This window comes from Vanessa tameamea, chromosome 29 (assembly GCF_037043105.1).
Source record: "Vanessa tameamea isolate UH-Manoa-2023 chromosome 29, ilVanTame1 primary haplotype, whole genome shotgun sequence".
Taxonomy (NCBI): Eukaryota; Metazoa; Arthropoda; class Insecta; order Lepidoptera; family Nymphalidae; genus Vanessa; species Vanessa tameamea.
This window is the reverse complement of record NC_087337.1, coordinates 5,658,549-5,673,127: the sequence shown is the minus strand read 5'-3', so window position 1 is coordinate 5,673,127 and position 14,579 is coordinate 5,658,549. Positions and strand designations below refer to the sequence as shown.

At 34.6% G+C, this 14,579-nt stretch overlaps 1 protein-coding gene across 1 annotated transcript; it reads left to right on the top strand.

The window, feature by feature from the left end:
• The first annotated feature begins 524 nt into the window (after positions 1-524).
• Positions 525-8,516, top strand: LOC113400969 (segment polarity protein dishevelled homolog DVL-3). Its single transcript, XM_026640657.2, has 9 exons — positions 525-1,663; positions 3,476-3,647; positions 3,728-3,910; positions 5,171-5,316; positions 5,900-6,057; positions 6,134-6,235; positions 6,999-7,081; positions 7,484-7,634; positions 8,244-8,516. Exons 1-8 carry the CDS (start codon positions 779-781, stop codon positions 7,630-7,632), a joined length of 1,878 nt encoding a protein of 625 aa, XP_026496442.1. The 5' UTR covers positions 525-778; the 3' UTR covers positions 7,633-7,634; positions 8,244-8,516.
• Positions 8,517-14,579: the final 6,063 nt, after the last annotated feature.

Sequence of the window (14,579 nt, the reverse complement as noted above, 5' to 3'; positions counted from 1 at the left end):
GTTCAAATTTTTTTATTTATGTAATTGCTTGTAATTCTCTAAAATTCAATTTTTTTTAATTATTCTTAATTATCATATTGTGCTCAAGTTGCAGAACCTATAAAGTAGTTTAAAAAAATATATCATAGCTATGTGATTTTTAGAGTTTTATTCTTTGAGATATATTTTGTAAAAAAAAGTGAAACTACAAAAAATATTACTGTTATCGACACAGTGTGATTTCTTTTTACTGTTTTCGACACAATTTAATTTTATGTAAGAAATTTTTTTTAGTGATGCTGAAAATCGGTATCTAGTCCAAAAATAAAAACGGTACATACATCTTACAGGAGATTACTATCTATTAATTTTGTTCCATCAAAATTTTGATTACTATAGCATAAGATACTTAATTAATATTACTAAAAAACATCTTAATGTATTAACTTTAAGAAAATGTTATATTAAAAATAATGACATTTAGTTGAAAGCATAGTCGTCTTATCAATAATCATTATCAGTGATATGATGATAAGAATTATAGATCGTATAATATTTAACTTGAAAAAGTTTATTTAAATATAAAATATATTTTTAATATTCATCGCATTAATAATCTAAATACTAGTATTTTGATGTAAACATCAGACAGGAAAAGCTAGACAATTGAATATACCTAGGTGACGGTGGCGCTGCATATAGTCATCGAACGAAGTGATTTTGTGGCCATTTTTGTGATGGCGGCCGATATTTATAGATCGTAAGGGTGTTGTTAGTTTTCAATAATAAATGTTATAAAATGGAGGAGACAAAAGTTATTTATTATATAGATGACGAGGAGACGCCGTATCTGGTCAAAATACCGATATCGCCTGAAAAAGTGACATTGTTGGATTTTAAGAATCAATTGAATAGACCGAATTACAAGTTTTTTTTCAAATCAATGGACGATGACTTCGGTGTTGTTAAAGAAGAAATAGTCGATGATAACGCTCATTTGCCGTGTTTTAATGGTCGTGTAGTGTCGTGGTTAGTGTCTGCCGAGGGTTCCAATCCTTCAGACGGAGCTTCACAGTGTACCGACAGCAATGCTGGTAAAACGAAACAAAACATCCACGGAGCACCGACGGTGCCTCTCACGAGGGACACCTGCACGGACACGGATAGTACGATAAGCTCCAGACCAGGTCACAGGGCTTCGTGTGACAAATATAAATACAGAGGTCTACGGATAAATGGTCATTCAAAGTATGGTAACCATGGTCTCGAATACGAGACGGCTTCCGTTCTCAGCTCGGACTTGGACTCCACGAGCTTATTCGATAGTCAATCGGAGATTACGACCACTACGGGAAGGCATACGAACGCGTCAGTTGATAGGGCTCTTACAGAATGCAGTAGTGTGTCACATTTACAAGTCAGTTCGAGGAAAAGACCGCAAAGGAGACGGAAGAGGCCCCAAGTTATGTCAAGAACGTCCTCCTACTCCTCGATAACGGACTCAACGATGTCAATGCACATAATAACGGTTACATTGAACATGGACACTGTGAATTTTCTCGGGATTTCCATTGTGGGGCAATCGAATAAAGGTGGGGATGGGGGTATATATGTTGGGAGTATAATGAAAGGTGGTGCAGTGGCTTTGGACGGACGTATTGAACCTGGGGACATGATATTGCAGGTAATTTAATCTATTTTATTGACAATGAAATTATTGAAGGCATACATTTTTTATTTATATTTAAACAATAATGAAAAGAATGAAAATTATGTAAATGAAGAAGTATAATTCAGAATATTGAGTAGTATTGCAGTTGTAAATAAAACTAACTTTACTTAGTAATTTTGTGTACCAGTTTGAATGATCAGAGTGTAGCCACAGGCACGAGGGAGGTAACGTCTTAGTTCTCAAGGTTGGTAGTGTATTGCTGAAATGAGTATTTAATATTTCTTACAGCACCAGGTGGCTCGTTTGCGAATCTGCCAAACTATAGAACAAAAATGAAACTGTTGCTTTCAAAACAGTCAACACATAACTCACTAGGAAAGAAAAGAGAACTTACATCTAAATTATTAAATATTGCTTACGACTTTATATAGAACACTAGTCCGGGATGAACTTATGAAAAAAATTTGTACAAAGTCATCCACTTCTTCCATTGAAGTTGAAATTTCCATAAAACTTAGTAAACATCTATATTTTAAAGAATTAACTGGGTATACTGAACTTAAAAAATGTTAGATTTCTAAAGTTTCAAAATCAATTTTACCAATAGTTTCGGTGTTTATTCCCTTACATAATAATAAATTCAGTATTCAACTTATCAACGATAAACTCAGATTATATAAATGTCTTTATTCAGTCAATTTAAGTTGATTAAGTAATCTTACACTTGTAACTCATTATAACAAAAATCTAAATAGTAACCATTATTTTTGACTTAACCTAGGACTTGAATCAAGGCAATTGCATAAATACCATGCAGATTACAGTCCCCTAAGTGCATTCTAGTGTGCTGTGTATGACTGCGCTATATGTTCGGTTGGTTAATATCGAGTGCACATAATTTTTAGACAAACAACTACTAATTAATCTGTAATTAAAAATGGTGAAAAAGAGTACCTACTCGTTGGTTCCTCTTGGTAGAATCTACTCTTGGTAGAACTGGTGGTAGCTCTGCATTTAATTTAACACTGTAATATGAAGATTCAAAAATGCTTTTATGAGTGTTGAATAAAGAATATTTAGATTTTTAAAAGATTTTTATCATGGCAGTACTAATAATTTATTCTGAGATTTATTAATTGTTTAAAATTTACGGCTAGATAATGTCCCACTAATTGGCAAAGGATACCATTAACAGCCTGTAAATTTCCCACTGCTGGGCTAAGGCCTCCTCTCCCTTTGAGGTGAAGGTTTTTAGAGCATATTCTACCACGCTGCTCCTATGCGGGTTGGTCGAATACACATGTGGCAGAATTTCGTTGAAATTAGACACATGCAGGTTTCCTCACGATGTTTTCCTTTACCGCCGAGCACGAGATGAATTTAAACACAAATTAAGCACATGAAAATTCAGTGGTGCTTGTCTGGGTTTGAACCCGAGATCATTGGTTAAGGTGCATGCGTTCTAACCATTGGGCCATCCTGGCTCTTTACTAACGACTATGCTACACAAAAATAGAACCCAGGGCCTTTTTCATACCATCTATACTAATTTTATAAATGCAAAAGTAACTTTGTCTGTCAATCTGTCTGTTGGGCTTTCCAACCAAACTGCTAAGTCGAATGTGATGAAATTTCGTATGAAGCAAGCTTGAACTTCATGGAAGGACTTTGTTAAACCTAACATATGCCGGACAACCCCCTAAAACGTATCTATAAAATAAAATGCACGATGTTTCCTATGTGTGTAATCCATCAATTTTTTGTTGATCACAGACTGTTTTATTTGAAATATTTTTCATTCACGTAAATATTTTAACTTTACAGGTGAACGACGTCAACTTCGAAGACATGACCAACGACGAGGCCGTGAGAGTCCTGCGCGAGGTGGTACAGAAGCCGGGCCCCATCAAACTGGTCGTTGCCAAATGTTGGGATCCTAATCCCAAGGGTTATTTTACCATACCACGGACAGAACCCGTGAGACCGATCGATCCTGGTGAGTCCCCAACCGAATCTCGCCTTCCTGATTTTATTGGAGATATTTTAGATTTTCTTTCATGATGTTTTTGTTTTTAGGTGCCTGGGTGGCTCACACGCAAGCGCTACGAGAGGCATATCCTCCTCCCCCTCTGTCTACACTCCCCGCTGCTTCTATCCCCGAGCGGGCCTCCGACGCGGGTTCATTACCTTCGGAACCTCAATTGTCTGTTGGAATGGATATGGCTTTAGTCGTGAGAGCGATGCTAAGGCCTGATTCCGGTAAGTAAGACGTAATACTGGTTTGACATAGATATATCTCACTAAAAAGTGGAACAGATCTCCACTCAAACTCAAACTACTAGACTATCAATAAGTAAGTGTAATGCTTCAATATAGAAGCAGATAGTCAAATTAAACACTACCATCGGTTCGGAAAAGGAAACACCCTGACCTGAGACGAATCGACGAAAGAAACTCAGCGGGTCAATTTTATTGTTTACACAATTGAATATGAATAGAAACACCCGGGAGGCGATCCTTTCATTTCCAAGGTGTGCTATCAATCATAAACTCCCTACTTGTATAGCCTTTCGCACACAAGTGTTGCTTAACAATTTTTTTAAATTTGGCAACAGAAACTAAAGTCATATTAGGTATAGTCATACTAGGGAAACTTCGCCTACTGTTAAGGAATAAGTTCTGACCCTATTCCTGTGGCAGAATTTGTTACAGCATGTTTACAAACAATGTTTTCCAAGACCAAGATAAACGAAAATATGATTGAGAGCTTTAAATCTTAGTGGTGCTTGTTGTGGGATGTTCAATATGGTTTTCTTATAAAACTACGACATATTCAACAAAGAAGGACAGAATTAAAGGTTAAAAAATTTAATAAAAAAAAAAAAAAATTAAAACTTTTTGTTTCAACCATACAGGTGTAGCAGATATATAGTCTGTTCCAATCAAAGAAGGAATAAAGATAAACAAACCATAGATTTACGTATTCCATGCGATTTGCTAGTAACACAGCTATATTGTGCTCTACGAACAGTTCTTGATTAACATTATATTTATTTAATGAAACACTATTACACTAAACTACTTATATCCACTTGAATTTTTCTTTCAAAGTTCCGATGACAGTTTCGTCGACGTTCAAAACGGGATTTTTTCGGAAATCCAGTGAATATCATAGACTAATCAAGCTCTCGACCAATTATATCGCTTCAATTCGCTGTCAAATGTTGTTAACTTTGTGCAAGCCCGTCTGGGTAGGCACCGGGTGGTAGCGGTCAGATATTCTACCGCCAAACAGCAGTACTCAGTATTGTTGTGTTCCGGTTTGAAGGGTGAGTGAGCCAGTGTAACTACAGGCACAAGGGACGCAACATCTTGGTTCCCTAGTTTGGTGGCACATTAGTGATGTAAGGAATGGTTAATATTTCTTACAACGCCATTGTCTATGGGCGGTGGTGACCACTTATCATCAAAAAAATAAAAAATTCTCTAACATTGTACTTAAATAATTATTTCTTACAGGTTTAGAAATACGTGACCGTATGTGGTTGAAGATAACCATACCGAACGCCTTCATCGGTGCCGACGTCGTCGACTGGATACTGCAGCACGTAGCCGGCATCGCAGACAGGCGCGACGCAAGGAAATACGCATCGCACATGCTCAAGGTAGCGTCAGCAAAATAGTGTTGATTTTATATATCATTTTTTTATATTAAAACTCTCATTTGTGAAATATTTATCCATATATAAAATGTATATTTAGAAATAACCAATATAGATAAAACTTAGCAAAAGAACAGTCCATTTCAAATAAGGTTTTTGTATTATAATATTGTCGTATAACATAGGTGTAGTCCGAGAGGGGGTCACGAACCTTATGACACCTCCCAAAATCGTTAGTGTCAAATTGAACATTTCATAAAATAATAAAAAATATTCCAAATCGAAATCCTATTTCGTCCATTTGTGAAGTTCCTAAAATTTGGTTGAATTAATTTTATCCAGAGATAATTATAGATGTCTTATAGATAAAGGCAAATAAGAATAAAAGACTTGACCTACCCCCCCCCCATATAAATAAATATGATTTCCCCATTGACTAGCTGTGACCGCTCCTGTAAGTTGCTGCGCTTAGGTTTAAATTGACGCGACAAAGGAATTTCATGTCCATCTTGTATGGAATAATCTGAAAGGGGAGGCGAGGGATCAAGAGACAAATTAAAAAACGAATTGTATATTGTCGTTATAGGCTGGTTTCATCCGCCACACGGTCAACAAGATAACGTTCAGCGAGCAGTGCTACTACGTGGCGGGAGAGCTGTGCGCCGACCTCGCCGCCCTGCGCCTGCGCAGCGCCGACCAGGACAGCCTCGCCTCCGACACGCTCGCGCCGCTGCCCAACCCGAAGTGCGTACACGCACGCACAAATAATGAGACCATAGTGTGCGGAGTTCAGATCTAATTTTTTTTCCTATCTCCGCAGCATGATGGGTCCCGGGTACATGCCGTACGCGGGCTCGTACGGCTACCAGCCGATACCCTTCAAGTACTCCTCCTGCATGACCAGCGAGCATACTATATACGGGTGAGTTACGAATTACTGTTGATACCAAAATCAAAATATATTTTATTCAAGTAGACTTTTACAAGCATTTTTGAATCGTCATTAACAAACTGTATTAAGTGAAGCTACCACCGATTCGGAATGCAGATTCTACCGAGAATCTATTATCTCAGGATTAAATCCTTACTTCAGCCTCACGCAATCGGAACGGTCAGATAGTATGCTTTGCCGTTTCATAAATTCAAATAATTTGTAAAAAATACATTGGTAAAGAAGGAATATTATTCGATACAAGATTACATAGATGATAAAAAAGCGTTGAGTTAACGCTCGTTGACTTCCAGGCAGGAGACATAACATACATATATAATTGTATTTAACTAACATGACTGTATTTTTAGATGTTGAAACTACTGAGTATCTTGCCGGTTCTTCTCGGTCGAATCTACATTTCGAACCGGTGGTAGCTTTACTTTAAATAGTTTGTTAAATGACGATTCAAAAATACTTGTAAAAGCCTACTCGAATAAAGTATATTTTGATTTTGATTTTAGTAAGCCAGTGTAACTACAGGCTCAAGGGACGTAAGATTTTAGTTCTCAAGGTTGGTGGTGTATTGGTTATGTGAACAATGGTTAATGCTTTTTATGGTACTTTCTTACAGTGTCTATGAGCAGTGAGTATAGCTTACCATCGAACAGTCGCAAATGGACTGTTTGATGGTAAGCGATACCACCGCCTAAATATGTTAATATATATATATATTTAATCAATTATATTGCAGGTATAATCGTGAAGAGAGCGTCCTGTCGGGTAGCGGAGGTTCGAGTGCCGGATCAGATCATCTTACCGCAAAAGAACCAACCGGTAATACACTTTAAAATCACTCACTTAAGTCTATAATCGCTTTCAACTTTTTAATGAACTGGGATCAAAAAATTTATGTAATTTGCTATTAGTATATAATATAGGCAAAATATTTTTTTTTTTTGCTAACCATACTTTTTAAGTGTCAGGTCGAAGCGTCAGTAGAGCAATGGGCGGCCTAGCGATGTAAAAAGGCGCAGGTTCGATCCTGACCCTTGTTGCTATTGTCGGCTCCACTCCATGCACAAGCTTGAATCTTAATTGTAGGGGTAAACAGGAATACGAGTAATTCTTTCAAATGGGGCATCGCTTATGTACTGGTACCATCGCAAAGAAGTCGTATAATTTGTTATTAATATGGTTATTAACCGACTGACTAATATCTTTTCATGTAACTTTCAGCGGCGACCCGCGAGAACGAAGTGAAGTCGACGTCGAGCGGGTCGGGCGCCAGCGTCGTCGCGGACGGCGGCGGCGGCGGCACGCGGCGCTCGCACTCGCACTCCAGCGGCTCCGACCGCGCCAACGACCGCCCCGTGCTGTTCCTGTAACGGTCGGTGACTTACTGAATTATTACAATGCAATTGATAAGTTTTGAGCGCTACAACGTTGCGAGACTCAAATTCAAGGACGCCTTACTGTTCGTGTGTAATTTGTACTTGCGTCTCGCGCTGGATGCTGGAGAGAGATCGTGATGATACGTGAACCGCTTGAATTTCTAATTTTAACATCAGCAGCCTGTAAATTTCCCACTGCTGGGCTAAGGCGTCCTCTCCCTTTGAGGAGAAGGTTTGGAGCATATTCCACTACGCTGCTCCTATGCGGGTTGGTGGAATACAAATGTGGCAGAAATTCGTTGAAATTAGACACATGCAGGTTTCCTCACGATGTTTTCCTTCACCGCCGAGCACGAGATGAATTATGAACACAAATTAAGCACATGAAAATTCAGTGGTGCCTGCCTGGGTTTGAACCCGAAATCATCGGTTAAGATGCACGCGTTCTAACCACTCGGCCATCTCGGCTGATTTCTAATTTATTTATATAAAAACACAACTGTGTTGGGAACACGGAAGGCCAAACGAAACCTATCAGAGACCGTTGCACAGTAATATTTTATATTTTCTGTATATTTTAAAATCCTTTTTTTTTTTCTTTCCAGGACAAAGTTCTGAAGCGTCCGCCACTGCCAAATAATTATAGGAATTTACGTACGTATTAAATGTTATGAACAATACTATACATTGTATTATAATTATAATTAGTAATGTCATCGACGTGAACACCATGTATTGGACCAGCTACGGTCCATGGTAACGATCATGGACCGACCGAGGACCATCGAGTGACGATGGGACGCGTTATGCATTAGTAACGATCAACATTTTAATTTATTTTAAATTTAATATAAAATTATTAATTTTGTAAGAATTAATATTGTTTTTTTTTTTTTTTTTGTTATTACAATATTTTATAGTAATATTTCTTTGCGTATGCATTTATGTAGGGATTACTATGTTTGATGATTCATTTTGTAAGTCTGTAAGTTTTGTAAATGTGATTTTTTCTATAGTACATTCCAATGGCAGGAGAAGTTAATAAAAACTAATCTTAGATTCACATATTGCATGCGATTTGTAATAGTTCTGCTGTGTTGTGCACTACAAACAGATCTCGGTTAATATGTCTTTATTTAAATTATAACATTACTTCATCTCATGATTTGTTTATTCTAAAGTTCCGTTTATAACTTCACCGATATACAAAACTCTGTTTTTTCTTAGACCACAGATCTCGATCAGTGTTATGTCAAATTGTCAAGTTAACTCTTTTTTTAGTCGTGCCGCCATTGGAATCGACTATATTATTTCTTCAATTGTAATGTGCCATTGTTTAGTATCAAATATATATTTGTATAATTTGAAAATACCCCCTGATACACCTATGACTTGATGACGTAATTATATTTTATTCGAATTTAATGTCGTGTTCATTTATTTTGATTGGACTAAAGGACATTGCTGACACTTTTTTTCTGCCCCCTTTCTTAATTGTTAGGGGGTAAAAATGTTAGCAACTTTTTTGTCGTATCAAATTAGGTTAGCTTATTTTGTGAAAAAGATAATTTAGGAAGGAAGTCACCAGTCTCCTTGTTTTTGTTAGAATTATTAAGGGGGGATCAAATGTTGAATGAAACAAGGGAACTGCCTTCCACCGTTCAAATGAGTAAAACTTTTCGATTAACATTACGAATGTTTCTCTCGACCAAGTCTTTTAATTTGCCAGCGCGATTAAAAACGCAACGCAATTTTTTTTTTGTAATATTCAAAGGTAACGGATTTCATCCTTTGCATAAATTATGAACAATTAAAAAAAATTAAATTGTTAATTCTTTGTTAATGAATAATTACGTAAAAACGGTAGAATTTCGTTATAGGCAAGAAAAACGGTAACTATGTATTTAGAACGATGAGGTCAAATTAATTTATTCCACGTGGAAGCACTTATTGATAAAATTAAAAACTATTACCGGTTCAGAAACGACAGGGACCTGACCCGCGGATAGCCGGCTTAAGAAACTCGGCAGGTTTATAAAACTTATTTTGTAATCGTTTACAAAGATAAATTAATACGCGGGAGGCGATTTTTCTATTAACACAGGCAATAGTTTTTATGTGTTTAATTTTTTTTTGTATGTCATAAATGGTTACAGTAATCCTTTATAGTCTGTTGTAGATGTAATACCTTTTTAACTACAATTCAAACCGAATCAGTAATAACTGACATGTCAATTACATAAGCACTCGTTATAATGCAATTTCTTAGTTATCTGATATGAATCTTCCCCCTCCACTTCTGTCAGTTTGGGGGTATAGCCCTGAGGGAGTATGTTCGGTTACAGACACAAGGGACATAACGTCTCAGATCTCATTGTTGGTAACACGTTGGCGATAATGTTTCCTTTGTCTCCCTTCCATTTTAATACCCCCTTAGGGGTTATTTTTGCTTAACGACTAATACCCGAGTTCTATATTAATAGTCGTTTTTAAATTACGATTAACGAGCCGTTTAAATCGTTCTATAGATAAATGCGACTTCCAAACTTACGTGACGTTTATTGAGACGTTTTTGAATAACGCCCAGTAAGCAAAACGAATCGTTTGTACTAAACGGATGTATGTACACATTAACGGATCTTTGTTTAACGAACAATAACAGAATTTTTTTTTGTATTCAATAATAAAATACTCTCGATGAATAAAACCGGACGTGACTAAACCGATTTTGATATTGTTGACGCCAATTATTAGTTTACGTAGCGACGCCATATTTTTTTAGTCTTTTGTGTACAATAAATGTAATTGTATTCTAGTAATTGTGAATAGGTTTAGTACTTAATGTGAAATATATAGACGGTATAAGCATGGACCCTAGGTAGGTGCTCTAGATATAGTATTTATCAAATGGGAGGGAGGGATTTTTAATTTCTGACGTCAATTCGAATTGGTAACGTTCGGAAATTGCTTTTGTTTCCATCTGTCAATAACGAAATATAAATATGAATACTAATGAAATAATTAAGTTGTTTATTTAGTATTTATGTATATATATATTTTATCACGATTCAAATTTTCATCAGAAAATAATACGAGTTGGATTTAGAATGTAGTCGGATTATATTTTTCATACAAATAATATTACTCCTTTAAAACATACAGCGTTTAAACAGCCATTCTTTGAAATGAAGGCCTTTTTTTATATCTTTAGTAAAATATTCTTTAACGGATCAGATACGATTGTCTTTTAAAATATTGATTACTTTCTAACAATGATTCAGAGTTATACGTTTAAACTTGATCAATTTTTCATTAATTTTTATTAATAATATCTTTTGATTAAATTAACATAACTTAACCTTAAAAATAATTGAAATTATTTAAAAATAACAGTAAAAAAAATGGCATAGATTATTAAGATCACTAATGTCAACGATTTTAATTTATTTTTCTCGCCATTGGAAACAACTGTTTATCAGCGTTAGTCCAGTTTTTTTTTTTATGATTTACATTTTTACATAGATGATTTGATAATATTAAAATTATTGTTATAAAATGCATTAACGCTCCTTTTTTGACTGGCTGTTGATTTTCTTTTAATGCGAAATATAATTTAAAAGCGCAGATTAAAAATCCTTATCGAAGTAAGACAGGTCAGCTGTTAAAAAAAAGTCAAAGGAAATGTTCGGTGAGCTTTATTTAAAAAATGATAGGGCACACTTTAAATAAAAGAATGTATACGTAGATTGATTGAATCGGAATTTTATGTATGAGGGTAATACTAAACATCTATTTAATATGTTCTAGATTTAAGAAACGTAGCTATAAAAAATATTTATGATTTTTTTTTTAGTACTCTGAATTACGCCCTACAGCCTAGTTATATTGTATAATCTGTAGAATAAAAAAAAATGGTATTTATATGTTATTTTAAAATTAGTTCGAACATATCAAAATGCTTTTAGCCATATTGGAATACAGTAGATTTTTTTTTTAAATTAATAATCGATCGTGTGCTAATCCATTATTATCAGTGACGTCACAAGTAAATATTAATCAATAGAAATATTAAAAGGAAATATATCGAAATATTTCTTACGTCACTGAGAGCACAAAAATACGGAGTTTATTTTTAAATTTATTCTTAGTATCGTGTATCCTATATCTATGCGTCATATTTAATAATGTTTGTCTATACAAAATCTATGATTTTATTTTTTATCTTTTTTTCTAGTCCCCGAAGGCTTTCTTCCCTACGAACTGTCGTTAGCATAGAGTATGCAATTTCTAAGTTTTGTTTTTTAATATGTAATTGCAGATAACAGATTAAATAATGTTTTGAGATTTCTACAAGAGATTAAATGGGATAAAAATAAACTGAGTTTGTTAATTAATAATAATTATATTAAACTAACAATAGTCGTAATTAGTTGTTATAAATAATTTATATGGACGTACGTTAATATTCGATTTATTTATTGTTTTAGACGAATGTTGTAAACATATCCATGAAAGGATTCTTATATATTAAGATTAGATACCCGTCCCGTCTTCGTACGGGGTATCATCATTACAGAAAATGTTCCAGCCGTTTAGGTCTTCAGTGACAAACAAACATACAGGAGAATTGTATGTGTAAAGAATTATCCGTAAAATTTACTACATAATCGGTTATAATTGGTTTTATTTTATATTCCGTGTTGAATTGCATACTTTATAATAATGACTTTAAACTAAGCGTGTAATGGCCGACCTCGGTCGCGGATTGATAACAAATATTTTTAGATTTTGTATAATATTTAAAAAAAAATGTATTTTTTAAACATTTTTTTCTTTACATTGTAAATAGATAATGATTATTTCAACGATTTTATTTTATAATACTCATACGGTCACATTAAAACGCATTTATTTTTCATTTTATCCGCCGCCATTTTGGAAACGTTTTGACATTGACGTTTCGAAATGTTTCCGAAATGGCGGGAATATTGTTGTGATAGTGGCAGCCTAAAATATTTAAGTTGTGTATTTTTTATGTATATTATTAATTATCGTTATTTTATTATTTTTGAGATAATTTCGATGGGCGATGTTTATGACGTGTAATTTTGAATAAACAAATAGCAATTTGTAATTTAATATGTTGTTTTATTGATACATTTCAACCCGCTTTATATAACACGATTTTTGTTATCTAAAATACTATGTTGCGCAAACAAGACCGTCTCATCTGTAACAAACTAATTGAATTTTTCTCAGAAATGACATGAAAAGACATTACCTGGAACTTGTATTGAACAAAAAATGCCGCTTCTCATAGCCTAAAACTCCATTTGGTAACATTTACCACTAAAATCAATATTGTGAAACAATTTTCTTCTTGATTTGACCTTTAAAGTTAAGTGATTTGAAATTCATGTCTACACGAAAATAAGAACTAGAGGATCGGAGGGATGGCTTTTTGAGAAGTAAACCCCGGTAACTAAACCTCAGGTGGCGCTGCAGCTCATCAATTGGTATATGTACACATACAGGGTCTTTGTTAGTAAGTTATTATGCCGGTTCTGAAAGTAGATTCTATCGAGAAGTGGAACACTATTACATCAATGAAAACTCGTTCGACTCTGACTTTAGTATAAAGCAATGAGATCAAGAGATTTGTCTTTAACACCGTAGTATTTGAGCTTACAAAGAAGCGTTTTGTGTTCTACACAATCAAATGCTTTAGACAAATCACAGAATACTCCAATAGCATTCTGCGATTTTAACAGACTGGGTATCACTAGTTTTTAGCAGATATTCCGGATTAAAATAATAAATAGCAGGTATTCAAGTGAAATAAAACAAAAAATATTTTATTACTCATTTAATTACAATAATTATTTTACACTGGCAATATACAATGATAAAAATAACATTACAACGATTTATTGAAATATAAAAAATATACATTTACGAAAAAATAAAATATAACATTTACCAAACGTCGCCGATTCAGAGAAAAAAACATTCACGAAATAAAATAATCAATTTCACTAAATGCAAAAAATTTAAAAATAAAAAATAATACTTTAAGAGGAATATATTTTTTTTTTTCTTACAAACTAAGTGTGACAAAGGAATACTTATAATCTCTTTAAGAAATTCAATCATAAATTCATTTTATATTACTAAAATAATAGGCATTTAATTAAGATATATTAGAATCTATACATTACTTAAACAGAATACATACATATACTATTTGATGTACCCTATATGTTAACACGCTATGTCAAGTAAACAAAAAAAAGATGGTGATTGGATGGCTAGCATTGTACGGGTGGGCCCCGATTAATGACGTCACGAAAAACGATCGTGACGTCGATTAAACAATGATATGAGCAAAAGCACTCCCCAGCTCATCGACTACGTACGTCGAGGTGTGATCTCATAGGAGACACCCTCACGGTGAACATCACTCGGGGCTCGAGAGGGCTCAAAGTTAAAAGCTTAGTCTAGTTCTCAACTGTAACTGGTGTCGCTGTAAAGCTCAGTAGGGCCAACAGATTTCAAACAGACACAAACAAAAGACGATCGGACACCTTTCTTGTCCCGACATCGCGCTGACCAGATCTCGTATTGTTTGACTTTTCCCGTTTACAAAATTTATTCATAATGAAATAAACCAAAAATTTCACGTAGAGGGAGGGGCTTTGTCATCTTCTTTAACTAATAGATTTATAATCTATTCCGAGAGATTATTTGTCTTCGAAACCGTTTAATTGAACACGATTAAAGTATACACGGGTATTTTTTCACGGATTAATAAAATCCAATTTTTTTTTCTAACACGCCACAATACGACGCTAAACACCAATTTCTGTACCGTTCAACCGATCGCCATTACAAAAGGCATTTAAATCACCGTAAAATTGTTAACACAGTTAGTTTATAATCTG

Excerpts from the sequence above, each read along its gene's own strand:
- LOC113400969 (XM_026640657.2), top strand. The coding sequence starts at position 779 with ATGGAGGAGACAAAAGTTATTTATTATATAGATGACGAGGAGACGCCG. Across the intron at positions 3,648-3,727 it reads CGTGAGACCGATCGATCCTG|GTGCCTGGGTGGCTCACACG; the intron begins GTGAGTCCCCAA and ends TTTTGTTTTTAG. Across the intron at positions 3,911-5,170 it reads GATGCTAAGGCCTGATTCCG|GTTTAGAAATACGTGACCGT; the intron begins GTAAGTAAGACG and ends TATTTCTTACAG.